The following is a 14,969-nucleotide window of genomic DNA, read 5'->3' as shown; positions in this document are numbered from 1 at the left end:
ATGACATTATTGCTGTTTTTCTGGGGTTTTCCGCCTCTCCTACCGTCCTGCCTGTGCATTTCCCAGGCTTTTTGCTTGAATTAGTTTCAGCTGTAGAGTAAACAGAATTAGCCAGGTTGCTACAAATGGACGGTTGTTCACCAACTGCTTCCTGCTTGCCTGAGAGCGTGCAGCGGGTAATGCGGGGTGTCATTAGGCCCCTATTTAACCGCACGTACGGCTGGGAGGGCATGTTTGTGTTTCATTTATACAGATATGATTAGCTGTTCTCAGTGTTCGTCTGCCGTAAAACTGAAAATGTGTCATGCGCTATTACCCAAGCAAATGTAATGCCCCCAAAATAAACATGCCCCACTAGTTTGCAGGCAGTAATTGACGGAAAAACAGGTGTTTCCCATATTCTGTGTGATTGCCTACACATATGGCTTCTTTTATACTATCCTTCAATTACTTCGTAGTGTTGGCTCCTGCAGAAAAAGAAATGGTGTTACCAAAAAAGAGTGGGTTTCAAGAGTGTTCTTTGGTCCACAGCCAAATTAAATACAAGCAGCACAGCCCTTTTTAGTATTTAAATAATTAAACTGCAGCAGCTACCACATCCACTTTAGCCATCAAACTGCGTTTCCAGCTACTCTCATTTTAAAATGTGGTGCTCTGACTTAGCAAATTAAAGCTACGGGTAACACAAATTCCCATTTGAATGGTGTTAACATTCTCAAATTGGACCTTTCAAATAGAATCAGTAAAATAGTATCGACACCTGTGTAACTGGTTGGTTTTATACTTTACAACCTGAAGTTTTATCTTGCAAAAGCATTTAGCTCCCAACAGCTCTGTAAGATCTACTGATCTTGCAGTGTTAATAACGGGCAGATTTTATAATGAGATACGGGCAGACATATCAACGGTCACTTTTTATAACAGGTTTCCTTGCAACGCGTTGTTCTTCTAGGTGAGCGCACTTGGAGGAGAAATAAAAGAAGGAAGAAGGCGTTGTTCCCCATGGATGATAGCACAGAGCAGTTCCTCAGCGGTCAGGGTGAAAGTTGGAGGTATTCTGCAAAACTGGCAGCGAGCCTGGCCCGGGAGCTGCTCCGTGCACGCTCAGCCGGCAGAACAGCCCAAGAGCCACCCTCAAACTGTGAACGCTGGTGATAGGCAGTAGCCAAAACACTTAAACTAGGATTGAGTTGATCTTCGGTCCCTGTGCATTGATGCCTTCCCCCAGACAAGTGTCTCTGTATCACTATTTCTTGCAGAGCAAGGCTTGCGGTGGACGGGTGTCTGCTTTGTCCGTCTGTGGCGGTGGAGGATCCTTAGCACCGAGACCTGGTCTCATCTTTCTCTGTCAATTCAGCGGCAGAGCGCAGGGATGCAGCAACGCGTTCAGGACGTGTTCCTCCTGCTTCACAAACATGACTCTTCTGGCTTCCCACAGCGATGGCTTATCGTTTACCCATAAAGGACAACCAATATCTTAACCTAATTAAGTTTACATGTTGAAAGAAAGCTCTCTGGGTAGACAAAAAATGCTTAGTTTCATTTTGCAAAATCAAATGGGTTGACTTCATGAAGTGACATCAGAGATGAATTTGCTCTCTGGCTTTTACCTTGTGACTGATTCAAAACGAAATGTCATTACATAATACCCTTCTTCATCAGGAATATTCTTTCAAAATAATAAGATGGTAAAATGATGGCATTCCCCCGAAACTTTCTGATTTTTTTTCTGCAGATAAACTTAATTCTTTTACCTGCCTTTGGTTTTCCTTATGCTCTGTTCCTGTTTATCTGTGCTCTTTCATTATTTGCCTCAGTAAGAAAGACAATTGCTCCTCTTCTACAAGGTGCACAAAGACGAAGGAATGCGACTTTATAGCTTCCTGGGGTGCTTTCGTTTCAGTGACAGCTTTCTCACTTCACGAGTTGCGGGGTTTCACGCCTGTGCTTCCCACCTTGTAATCAACGTATTTCTCAGGGCACCGGCTGCCATTCGGAGGCGGTGAAGCTTTTGAACTCCCCAGCCTTACCCTGCATGGCAGATTTTGCCTGACTGCGTGGTTCTGACCGGCGGGACGGGTTTGTGGCCAGTGTGGACGCGGTGAAGCCACACGGTACCAGCTGCAGAGAGCAACTCCCACGTCAGCCTCAGCCCCTGCGGCTCCTCCCGGGCCCCTGTTTCCAGCACAGCCCCCTCCCCGCCGCCACGTCCCGCAGCAGTCAGGAGCGGGCGTCCGGAGCGATGCCATAGCAGTTAAGCAGAGAGTTGGGCTCAAAAATATGGACTTGAGCCTTGAATAAGAATTGCTAGGTTTAAAAGTGTTAGCCTTGCTAATGAGCAAGGAAATAGGGTGCTGTGTGTAAGTGCTTGGCTTTTCAAAACCAGTCCGTCTCCCTTTTTCAGGGACATCTCTTTGAAGGATCAGAAAGGCAGGTACAAAAACACAGCTATGGCCTGAAACCTTTACATGCCTTTTGACGAGGAGGAAGAAAAAGGCAATCAGTTAAACTCCTAGGCACGAGAGAGCTGGAACATCGCCTTTGGCTACAATGGGGGTAAGTTTTCACGTGGGGTGCGTAAGGACTTTTCCAATATAATATTCATCCAGATGTCCTGGAGCAAGTTACCGAACGTTAACACAAAGTTCTTCAATGTACCCCCGTGAGCTAAGCGTGCTACAGGGGAGGCATCCAGAACATAAACAGGTGAAGATATGTATTTATCCTTGCTGAAGCAACGCAAGATTTGATAAAAGACTCCTGCCCCATGGGTTCTGATTTTGAGTTCATTTACGCTGCTGTAATGTACTTTTCCTAATAAAAAAATATTTTAGTAATTACTGCTGATTTACACCGTCATTAGGTCAAAATCAGGACCGAGGGGTTTCATTCACGGCTCTCCTGCAACCAGTGGCTACAATCCTTTGAGGGTTAGGATTTCATACTCAGTGTTACACACCGTATTGATGGACATCTTACCTATGTGCAAGGAAACATTTTGCACTTGGTCTACAAGAAGACACTTCAGCTCGGGAAATGTAATTTCCCAATTCTCTACCAGATGCAAAGAGGTCCTTACCAGAACGTAGATCCCCTAGAAGCACGTCTATCTTGAATATCATGTTAAACTGAATAAACTAGAAATAATATTTTTATAATTGGTCTTGTGTTCGTTTCTGATTTTTCACTCAGGCAGAATACCATCGGGTGCACTAGGGGGCTAAATAAATCACTGATAAACAACAAACCTAAATTGTTTATGGAGCATGAAACAATTATCTTTGACTCCACCTGATGCTGCTGAGCAAGCTGTTCCTTTTTATTGTGCTATTATTAGATGGGAATGTAGTGGGTTGGACAGCATCCTTCATTAATGGATAGGATAACCAAGTTTGTGTAGCACATAGCTCATTCTCTAGCACAGCTCAGGACTCTGTACACAGCCCATCTAACTGAAGTCCTGCACAGAATAATATCCCAATAAATAAACACATGTGAATGAATTAGTTATTTAGAAGGGAGTACTGAGATTTTCAGAACAGTCTTAGGGATGTAGATGTTCTAACCACTAATTAAGACTTGTCATTATACATACATATAGCTCTCATTTAATTTCTGTATGCAGATACTGTTTCTGCACAGTTGCTTAATACAAAATGTAGAATTCAAGCCAAGTTGCAGTCTCAGTGATGAGAAATGAGAGGTAAAAAGCCCTTTGTGTTTTGAGTATAACAGTAGTGGTAAAACTGACACAGGAAAAACCCGTGTGGACCCAGCAATTGCTTGGCGAGACAACTGCATTTAAAGAAAGCCTCAGAAACATTGCTAAAAATGGAACTGAGGGATCTGTAAGGCATCTGTCCAGGAAAGTGAAGAAAATACATTTTTGGCAGTGAACACTGAGAAAATTATGCAGCAAATACAATAAATTAAATGAACAGAAGACACATCTAGTCGCTAGCTTGAATTTGACAAACCCTGTCCTGTTGTTACACCATGTTGCAGAAAGTGAGTATGGGTGAATACCAGGTGCTGTAGTGTCATTTTATTGGTATTCTACTCTATATTGATATTTATTGATATTCTATTGGTGTTTCTGTTATACTTCTTGCATACTCATCCTTCCCTCCCCCCGATCCATTCAGATTCCTATTATTTTGGGCTCCTGTACACGTCATGGCCGGTACTTCAGCTGCAGTGGTTACAATCCCCTCATCCCCACGGGAACACACAGGTCCTCAGGAGGCTCGCAGAACCGTACCCACCCTGGCACAATGATGTCCAAAGCTGAGACTTCAGACGCTAAAATGCTGGCCTTTCACAATATTTTCCACTCCTTATTGTCTCGTATTTATGTTTTCCATTACCTTCCTACTTTAGAAGCAAACGAAGAGCAGGGCAGGCATATCTGTCACTCCGTAACAAACGGAAGAAGGAAAGCAGTATTAAATCACAGCTCTGATACCCAAAAGCAACTTATTAAAACTTCCCGTTTAAAAGTTGGAAGAATCAAGCAGTGAAATACAGTTGACTATAAACTGAAGCTGCTGAAAGGTTCGGTTTCAGAGGCAGAAGCAAAAGCATTTAGGGAACATTAGGAAATTTTTAGAGGTGTTTTCTGACGTGAGGAGACAACGAAATGGTAGGAGGAAAGCTAAATAAAACAGAAGGAGCTGGGGAAATGCAGATGCAAAATGAAAATATGGACATGAGTACTTAACAAATTGCAGTATTTGCTGAGAAAGTGCAACGTGCAGACCACTGGATGTGATTTAAAAAAAAAAGGAGCGTTTAAAACTATTTTACCATGAGTAATTGTACTTCAGGATAAAGGTATTTGTTATACAATCAGAGCGGGCAGCGCTGCCAATTAATGCCGCATACCTATAGCGTGTCGAAGTGTCAGGGGACGACGCGCATTAATCAAGCGCAGCAGGTCCCGGGTTGTTAGCTTAATTGAAGAAGTGGTGTACTCGCCCAGCTCCCCCCTCGCCCCGAGGCTGGGAGGCGAGCGCTGCTCCTCCCAAGGACGTCGCGGGGCTGGGGGGAGAAACCCACCCGCGGGGGGGCTCGGGCGGGAGGAGCCGACGAGCCCCCCGCTCCCGCCTCACCTTCGGCCCGGGGTGAATCTCGGCAGTTCCCCACAACAACGGTAACGGCCATAGAACAGCACAAAGCAAAGCCCCGCGCAGCCGTGCGCCCTCTGCCCCCGCGGGCCGCCGCCCCCGGCAGCTGCCCCCGCCCGCGGGGACCGAGACCCCCGCGCCCCCTCCGCTGCGACCCCCGTCCCGGGGGGGGGGGGGGGCGGGGGGCGAGAAGTCCCCTAACTTGCCGCCGCGGGGAACAGCCGCCCCCCTTCCCCGGGACCCGCCCGGGGCGAGGCGGGCTTCGCCCCCGCCGCCCGTCCGCGTCCCTCCCGCTCGCTTCCGCGCGCGCCGCCCGCCCCCCCCGGGGAATTACCACCCCCCCAACCCCCCCCGCGGCTCGGGGGCCAGGTACACTTGACGTCAGGATGGCTGTCGTCGTTTTGACGTGTAAACACTCATTTCCATTCCGGCTCCGGAGGGTCTGGGCGCCGCGCAGCCCCGGGCAGCCGCGCCGCGCCGGCAGGCAGGGACCCGTGCCGGGCCGCCGCCGCCGCCCGCTCCCCCGCGCTCGCCTAGCAACGCGGAGCCCCGCCGCAGCCCGCCGCCCGCCCGCCTCGCCGCCGGCCGCCGCTCCCCGCGCCCCGCGGCCATGGACGGGCGCCGCTGGGCCGGCCGGTGCGCGGCCCTGGCGCTGCTGGCCGCCTGCTGCCTGGCCCGCGGCGGCAGCGCCGAGCGGCAGTTCCTCAACGAGTGGGCGGCGGAGATCCCGGCGGGCCCCGACGCCGCCAGAGCCATCGCGGAGGAGCTGGACTACGACCTCTTGGGGCAGGTACGGCCGGGCGGGGGGCGGACCGCAGCCCAGCGCCGCGCAGCCCGGGGGAGCTGCCCCGCCGGGGCTTCTTGCCCGCCCTCCCTCCTCAGGGCTGTCCCGAAACTTGTGCCCGGCTGCCGCTCGCGGGGCTGCGGGGAGTTTGAAGCGCCTTCTCCCCCCGCCGCCCCCCGGCCCTGGCTCCGCACCTGGCGGGGAGCCCCGCGACCGCGGCGCCCGGCCGGGGACGGCTCTTCCTGAGGGGACCGGGCAGGGTGGGGCAGGGCGACTCGGGTCTCCCTGAGGGGAGCGGGCAGGGCGCTCCCGCTCTCCCTGAGGGGGTCGGGCAGGGGACCCGGCTCCCCCTGCGAGGGTCCGGGCAGGGCGCCTGGCTTTCCCTGAGGAGACCGGGCAGAGCCGGGCAGGGCGCCTGGCTTTCCCTGAGGAGACCGGGAAGGGATCAGGCAGGGCGACTCTGCTCTCCCTGAGGGGACCGGGCAGGGTCGGGCAGGGCACCCCCACTCTTCCTGAGGGGACCGGGCAGGGTCGGGCAGGGCACCCCCACTCTTCCTGAGGGGACCGGGCAGGGTCGGGCAGAGCACCCCCACTCTCCCTAAGGGGACCGGGCAGGGCACCCCCGCTGTCCCTGAGGGGACCGGGCAGGGTCGAGCAGGCACCCATGTGCTCCCTCGGAGGAGAGCGGGCAGGGTTGGGCAGAGCGACCCGGCTCTCCCTGAGGAGGGCGCGGGCAGCCCTGGCTCCGGCCCCGCGCCGCCCCCGACCTGTCCCCCAGCCATCCCGCACCCCCCCCAACGGAGGCTCCATCGCCATCGCGGGGCTTCTCTCCAGCAGGCCCTCCTGGCGCTTTTTTGGGATGCCGTGACGTCAGCGTTGTCAGGGATGAGTAACCGCCTTTAGGTAACAGCCTCGTCCCACCTCCAGACGGGGGTCCTGTGCCAGGCAGCGCGTCTGGCAGCGCTGGGGACCCCGCTTCTCCGCCGCAGAACCGCTTCCCACCCGCGCCATGGCCCGCAGCCCTCCGTCGGGAGCAGGCTGAGAGCGGGGTGGAGGTCACCTCTCCTTGGGTGGGCCCGGTGCTGCGGGCAGCCCCTTCCCAGCCTCCTGCCCAGGCGGGCGTGCAGGACGGGCGGCCCCGCGTCCCGGGCATGGTCGTGTTCTTCAGACTCTCAAACTTAGGTGTGATCCCACCTCTGTGGGTTTGGTCTTTCTGCCTTTGGAGTCAGTCCATTCGCCCCCACCGATGTCAAACAGCCCCTGCGTGGGGAAGAGGGGTGTTTAAAGCAGACGGGGTGCACCCAGCTCTCCAGGTGACCAGCTACTGCACAAGTGAAAACACCAGTTCAGTAGGTGCCTGTACAAACAAACCCTGCAGTGAGGTTTCTGAAGCCTCGTGAAGTTTTTTACACCTGTTCAGCTGAACCCCAGGAAGAGCAGATAAAACTGGTGCATGACCATACATAAAACCTGTCCTTTGAAATGTGACCGTGTCAAGGTATGTCCATGAGTATACTGGTCACTACTACAAGTACTACATTACTGAGTACTGTAGTAGTGGTGACTGCTACTTCACTAGCTTAAATGAAATTATTCCCCCAATTTCTTCTAGCAGCACACAGGCTGTGATAAGCACTTCTTACCTGAAGAATGTTTTTCAGTTTAGATTAAAATATCTAAAGGCTAGTTTCTTGCTCTTTTCTTTCCTCTTTTAAGCAGAATGAATTCGGTCAGGTTGCGATTGTTGATATTTGTTTGCAGTGGGGAAATATCTCTTGATAGTTAAAGTACGCCTCTGTCTTACAGATTGGATCACTCAAAAATCACTACCTATTCAGACGTAAAAGCTATCCAAGACGGTCTCGAAGAAGTGCCATTCATATTACTAAAAGACTTTCTGATGATGAGCGGGTGAGTGTTACATTTATTCCTTTTCATGCCCTCTGTTTATGCTGTCTCCTTATTGCTAGCATTATAATGAGGTCACAGGCGGGCTTTCCTCATTTTGCAAGTCTAATATATTCAGCCATCCACACTCGTGCTGAATAATACTTGATTATTCTGTCATTAACAGGCAGAATCTGACCCTCTCTTACCATATTTTTTGCAAGTGCTTTCCAAATTAAGATTTAAGATATGCAGCATTGCAGAGGCTTGGAATTTCAGATGTTGATGTGTTGCTGATGAAAATATGGATGAGGAACCACAGGGCTCGATTCAAAGTAAAAATCCATAGATGCAGTAAATTTAATCAAGCCGTGTCTGTGCAATTACCATGGGAATTACGTTTGATTTAAAGTGACTGAATATTTAAAAAAAAAAAATGTAGGGGAAAAGGGCTGAGGTTTTGCTGGATTTGCTTCTTCTGTGATGGGCTAAAACCCCTTCTCAGAGGATCCATCAGACGTTCTAGACTTGCAGTCTTTTGGTACACTGGGATGCCACTGCAATCAGAGAACAGGCACACTGAAGAGCCAGGGCTCTAAGGTACAATCCACTGGTGAAGTAGACTCCCCATTTATTTGACTTTATTTAAGAGAGGAGCATGTCTGTTTGTAAACTTTCTGAGAAAATGGGGTGGGTGGCAAATTTAAGGAACAGACCAGAATGCTGTCAGCCCCTCTTAAAAACAATTTCTGGCAAATTGCAGGACAATGAAATTTGAATTCCAAATCAGCATTATTGCAGCAATCATTGTAAAAATATGAGCAGTCCAAAACATGAAGTAACCTAGTTGTGAAAACCAGCAGTTTATCATATAAGGACAAATCACTTGAGAACGAGTAATTGGTTATCTGGAGGTTTTAGATGCAAATGTCATCTAGGAGGAAATATTCTATGTGCAGCTAGAAGAATTAAAGGAGGGGGTGAGACAGGGTATTTGTTTTGCCTGTTCTGTTTCAAAACTGTACACTCCCATCTATCTCCTTGCAAACATTGGTTTAACAGTTAAAGTCTTGTAGGTGAACTGATTCTAAACTGGGGATGTTCAAAACCACAGCTTTAGTGTAAATTAGTGTTCTAATTTATACTCATACCAATGATCAGATGTTCAGTGCCATCATAGTACAATATTCAGGAACAGAGTTTTGGTTGCAGTTCCTCCCTTTTTTGGACTTACTACATCAAATGCATCTCTTGCACAGGGAAGCACAACCGTGTTTAATATACCAAATTCTAATGTCGTAAGCAGAATGGAAGCAATTGTGTTACGCTCATTACTGCCAAACATTATTGCAGACTTAGATCCAGAAACAGAGCTTCAAAGTGCTGCAGGTGATTTGCTAAATTTACTCCAATTTCCCTTTTATTTACCATCTAGTATGCAAATTGACTATGTGAATGAATGAGATGTAATTATGTCATTATGTAAGTATATAAACACAAAGCAATCATGTAATGCTGTGTAGTTATGCATGGACCTTTGCTCCAAAGAGCTACTCTTGTTCAGCAACAGCCCATGTGAAAAGATTTAAATTCAGTCTTTAAAAAGGGAGAGAGAAGGGAATCCTGCTTTTGTTTGTATAATGCCTTCATGAATTTTACGGTATGTTAAGTGTGAAAGCTGGGGTAAAACTTGGCTCTAATCTGAGTATTTATCTGCTTCCTATAGATGTCCCAGTGTTTCTTGTAAACCAGATAAAGGCTGGGAATCTAATGAAAGGATATAATTATCTGGTTCCCTAACTTCCTCCAGTATTTACACTAGTTTCCAAATCTACTTTATTGCAAGAGACCTGAATCAAGATTATTTTCCCTGGTTTATATATCAGCGACTGGAGATTTGGCACAGGGCCTTCAGCTTTTGCTGTAGGTGGATGGTTGGAACCTCACCCAGCTGCTGAGTGACAAACATTTGGCTTGTTGGTCTGACATATGTGCTTGGTAGTTTCAGCTCATTTCCCTCAGTGCAGTTGTCCACATTGAAAAAAATAACAAGCATGGAAGTTGTCAATTGTTAATTACTGTTGGGTGATGAAGAGGCCAAGCTTTGCTGTGGGCAGGGAAGAGAGATAAAGGTAATTGCTCTAACCTGTGCACAAGTATGTATGGCCCTGGGTATCAATAGGGCATTTTAAAATACTTATACTTGCATGTGTATATTCGTCTTCTATGACTAACTAAGGTTTGTGGGTGTTTTAGCACTAAATATATAGCAAAGGGAATAGTATTAGAGAGCTTTCAGTAAACATGCCTGGTGTAGCTACCATTTTTAAGGGTTTTTGTTCTTGTAGTGAACTTTCATTAGGCTCTCACTAGAAAATCGTATTTTAATCAAATCTACTTCTTTTATCATTATGATTTCTGAGTCACTCATTACTGTTTCATATATGGCGTTAGATGTAAGGACCATAAAGCCATTGGATCACAGTAGAGAAAAATAATGAAATCTATTCAGACTTTTAAAGCAAAAGGTTAAATCCAAGGCATCCTCTAGTTGAGGCTTAGAGCAGGATCTTGGCAATCTACTGAACCTGAGCTTGTTTTTCTCATCGGGAAATTGGGGTGAAAAGCACCGACTTGATCTGTGTCAAAGTGACCGTCCAGGTACTAGCAATGAGTAACATTTTATTCCCATTTCCAAAAGGAGCACACAGCACACAGAGAGGTATCAGAATCAGGATTTGATTTGAACAGGGTTTAGTAATGTATTCAGGGAAACGAAGTGGGATACACTTTTAAAATGCAACCTAGTGAGTTAGAGAATGCTGTGTCCGTGCACAAATGCTATGCAGCTCATTGTATTGATGCTTTAGCAAAACATGCTGAAGCGTTTTGGCTTTCAGTTGCCTTAAGTGGAATTACGCCAGTGATGAAGTTAGTCCAATATTCATAGCTTACTAATGGATCACACTTCAAAACACCACTGGGAAGGAGCCTTGAAGGTCCAGCGGGGCTATGAGTAACAGCATCATTATGATTGCTAGACTAAAGCCAGAGATAATCTTTCTCCTTTTAACTCCCAATAGAAATAGATAGGCATTAAAATGTAGGTAGGAGAAAGAAGCAGGCTGTGGTTTTGCTTGTTTTGGTAACCACCACTGCTTAGATAACCTTCTAACCATACTACACATTTGATATAAAAGCCTGCATTGTGTGGCACTCACAGGAGTTCTACTGTTAACTTGTACTTAATGATTTTCTATTAATTGATTCTATAGTATCGTGATTTCACCAAGTCCTCTTCCCCAAACTACACTGTACTACAGTATAAATAATCATCCTCTCTGCATCAAACGTTGCTCATTTTGCTTTAGGCATCAAAATTTTGCTGTGTGAGGAAATCCCTTACCCTTTAGGCTAAGAAAGTCCTAACCTATAGAGGCTCACTTGTCATATTTATACAAATAATTGTAGGTGTCATGGGCAGAGCAGCAATATGAAAAAAAGCGAACTAAGCGTGCCACCGTGAGAGACTCAGCAGAAAATCTTTTCAATGATCCTATGTGGAATCAGCAGTGGTATCTGGTAAGAATTTGTTTCCTTGTGGAACTGGGGATGGTGAATTTCAGTTGTGGTATCAGCTGTATTATTTCACTCATGTCAGAGTGATTGCACTGAAGGGAGTAAATGAAGAGTCTCTCTCATTAACATATGCTATAAAAATGAGAGATCTCTGTGATAATACTTCCAGGCAACGTTCTATTTTCTTTGAAGTGTCATTTGTGCAAAGATTCTAAAAGCCAATTCGGTTGCTGCTTAGGATGGGGATTGATACCAGAAAGCAGTGTAACAGTTAAAAGCTACCTTTATGGTAATATATTTGCTGTTGCCGTATAAGAAGTCCCTTATCATGTCTGAAGCTGGCCATGTATTTCTTTATTAAAATTGGTAGTGCAAAGTGCATACTCCAGACGAAAACAAAAGCATACGTGTGCATGTGACAAGCACCTTCGGCCTCTTGGACTAGCATTTAAGTAGAAGAGGGTCTCTACAGCTCACATGTTCAAAATCTCAAGGAAAAGAAATTTCCTGAGCTCTGTAGTTTCTGTCTGCATGTGACAACTCAGAAATATAGTTGATCATTTGCGTTTTATATGGTTTCTTTTGAGAGTCTGTATTTCCACTATGCATCTAGCTGTACCTTCAGTCTAGGCTTCATTGCTTTCACTCAGAATAGGGATGGGATTAAAGGTGAGTATAACAAATCAAGAAGAAAGGTCAAGCACAAATGTAGCCCAAGTGGCTGGAAGTACCTTTCTCTTCTTCAGTTCAGCTTAGAGAAAACAGACCAAACTCTAGGCTGTTTGTATAATGTTTTGCCCTCTCTTTCCTTTGTTTGAGCTAGGAAAAATAAATTATAAACCATGTAGCATAAAATATTTCTGTGAAGATCCCTGCAGACTTCTTTTCAACATAAAAAATGGTTATCTTCAAGAATTCAACTTTTCTTTGAAGCTTAATATCTGGTTGCTTCTTTGCCTGTTTCCAATAGGAAGCAGGAAATTTCCGAGATGTCTGTATTGGACAAATGCACAAACACATACAGAGTTCAAAAAAGCAGTTTTGTGAAAAAAGCAATGTCTTGCTCTCCAGGAGACATAGTTCCTTTCTGTGGTTTTCTTTTCCCTCTAGTTTTCCCACATGAGAAACAGAAACATGATGCTTACCCTTGCTTTCAGTGCACGTTGATTTTTTTTTTCTGATTAAATGCATAAATGTGTTAAATATTTTCTTCCAAAATATGTTCCTTGCCATGTAGTAAATAACTTATTATTACCTTATTATTATGATTTGATGGCAACAGTTTTTAGCTCTATTCAGGGTACCTTCACACATCACCAGAAAAAATGATTATTTGATGGATTCTAGAGAACAAAACTTGAAACCTCAAATAATTCCCTGAACAGCAACAGTTAGGAAAAAAAGCATAAAATGAAAGAAAGGTCATTCCTGTAACAAATTTCTTTTTCTAAGCCTCATATTGTATGCAACATTCCTTTGGAAACAAAGAAATGAAAAACCTGCGATCAACTAATGTAATTATGCACAGAGAAACAGAAAGAAAATGCTTTTTTTACATCTGTGTTTCTATGGGGGTTATAAGCAAGTTTTCTAAATTAGATGTACGTACTGCACATTTAATATTGGAGAGGAAAAATGACCCATTTAGGAGCTACTCTTCAAAGAACTTGCTGTGGAAGAGAGGGCTATAGATGATTCATGCTTCCAGTTGATTTACCACAGGAACAGTAATGAGGGTAGTAAACAGAAAGTTGTGATTCAGCACAGTTGTTCCTAACCAAACGACTACCTTAATCGTTTTATCCATTAATTATTTTGCTCTGGCTAACTTGAACGTCAAAGGAGAAAACACATTTGGAGAAAATGCAGCTCACTGTACTGTGGGGTATTGTCTTGGCTTCTCATCAAGTGAAAAGACCAAACATTAGCAGGTCTGATTATTAACTCAATGTTCCAAGGTTCATCAGTAGATCCCTACCCTTCCCATGTTTCTGTTGCCTACCTCCAATAAATACAAGATGCTCTTTGTTTGGAGAGATCAGGGATCTTCAAGTAATGGGGTAAATCTTTCAGTGCTACAAATATTTGAAGAAACTAGTTTTTGTTTTATCTTTGCAAAATTTGAGCAAAATATACAAGTTCAGGCTGGGATGGTTTAGAGCACCTTTAAAATATGACTCTGGACCTGTGTAGTATAAATGGGTAAAAATGTTGACATATTTTAATCCTTTCTGTCCCCCAGCAAGATACAAGAATAACTCCATCCCTGCCCAAACTGGATCTCCATGTTATTCCTGTATGGCAGAAAGGGATTACAGGCAAGGGTGTTGTCATCACAGTACTAGACGATGGCTTGGAGTGGAATCACACTGACATCTACGCTAACTATGTAAGATTTGGCACTAGAATGCTATGGAATAAATTAATCGGTTGTAAATTTGATATACAAACACTCTTCTCCAGCGTGCTGTCTGTTCTGTAAGTCAGCTCCTACAGGACAGAGACTGACATATTTGCCTTAGGCATGATTTGGAACCTGGTCTGTGTCACAGGAAGCTGAATGCTACTTGGCAATGACAGTGGGGTGGTTTTGTTGTTTTTTTTTTTTTTTTCCCCTCAGTGGATTTAGTTCCCAGGCATGTTTGTATACAGTGGTTTAATGCTGAATTATTAAAGCTCCCTGAAAAATTTATGGAATTGTTAATGCCCATCAAATTCTACTAACTTGATTGCTGTCAACATGAGGCACACCAAATAAATAAATACAGCCTCTAGAACCCACTTTGTTACACATTTTAAAATGCATTTTCTAGTTGTCCGAATTAATTATGTTTTTTTTAATGTAGGATCCAAAGGCAAGTTACGATTTCAATGACAACGATAACGATCCCTTTCCTAGATATGACCCAACAAATGAAAACAAGTGAGTAGCCTCCCAGTTGTATGAAGAGAACAAAAGAGTATGTTATTAATTTGTGTGTTAGAACATGCAAATGCAGAAATATCTATGTATGTCCCCTGTGACAATTATATAATATAATAAAAGGAAGAATTTGTATAACAGAATCACAGGATGGTTGAGGTTGGAAGGGACCCCTGAAGGTTGCCTGGTCTGAGCCCCTGTCAAGCAGGGAGACCTAGAGCCGGTTGCCCGGGACCACATCCAGATGGCTTTTGAATATTTCCAAGGAGAGAGACTCCACAACCTCCCTGGGCAACCTGTGCCAGTGCTTGGTCACCCTCACAGTGAAAAAGTGTTTCTTGATGTTCGGAAGGAACCTCCTGTGTTTAAGTTTGCACAAAGATTTGTACGCACCATTGGCAGAAACACTGGAAACTAAGGAAATTAAATTCCCAGATGAAGAGCTTCATAATTGTAATCTCCCTATAATGTCCTGAATTTCTTCTTATCTTTGTATATGTAAGGTACTGATATGTTTCTGTAAGCTGAAGGGAACAATCTGTTCATGGCACCGTGTGTGTTTCTAGAACGATACCTCCCTAAGCAGATTTTGACTTCAGTTCTCTGCTTTGCACTGAGAATTTTAAAAGAATATGTCTTCTATGAAGGGCTCTGGAAGAGACTGTGTCTT

The 14,969-nt window shown here is 45.5% G+C and overlaps 1 protein-coding gene across 1 annotated transcript in view; it reads left to right on the top strand.

Moving 5' to 3' along the window:
• Positions 1–5,736: 5,736 nt before the first annotated feature.
• The window catches only part of PCSK1 (proprotein convertase subtilisin/kexin type 1), a 30,422-nt gene continuing 21,189 nt past the window's right edge, over positions 5,737–14,969 (top strand). Inside the window, exons 1-5 of the mRNA XM_076362630.1 lie at positions 5,737–5,916; positions 7,717–7,821; positions 11,269–11,379; positions 13,619–13,765; positions 14,223–14,299. Coding sequence (XP_076218745.1) covers positions 5,737–5,916; positions 7,717–7,821; positions 11,269–11,379; positions 13,619–13,765; positions 14,223–14,299 — 620 coding nt within the window. The remainder of the gene's footprint in view (positions 5,917–7,716; positions 7,822–11,268; positions 11,380–13,618; positions 13,766–14,222; positions 14,300–14,969) is intronic.

The sequence above is a fragment of the Aptenodytes patagonicus genome, chromosome Z (genome assembly GCF_965638725.1).
Source record: "Aptenodytes patagonicus chromosome Z, bAptPat1.pri.cur, whole genome shotgun sequence".
Taxonomy (NCBI): domain Eukaryota; kingdom Metazoa; phylum Chordata; class Aves; order Sphenisciformes; family Spheniscidae; genus Aptenodytes; species Aptenodytes patagonicus.
The sequence above is the reverse complement of the archived record's forward strand: the minus strand, read 5'-3'. Positions and strand labels throughout refer to the sequence as shown.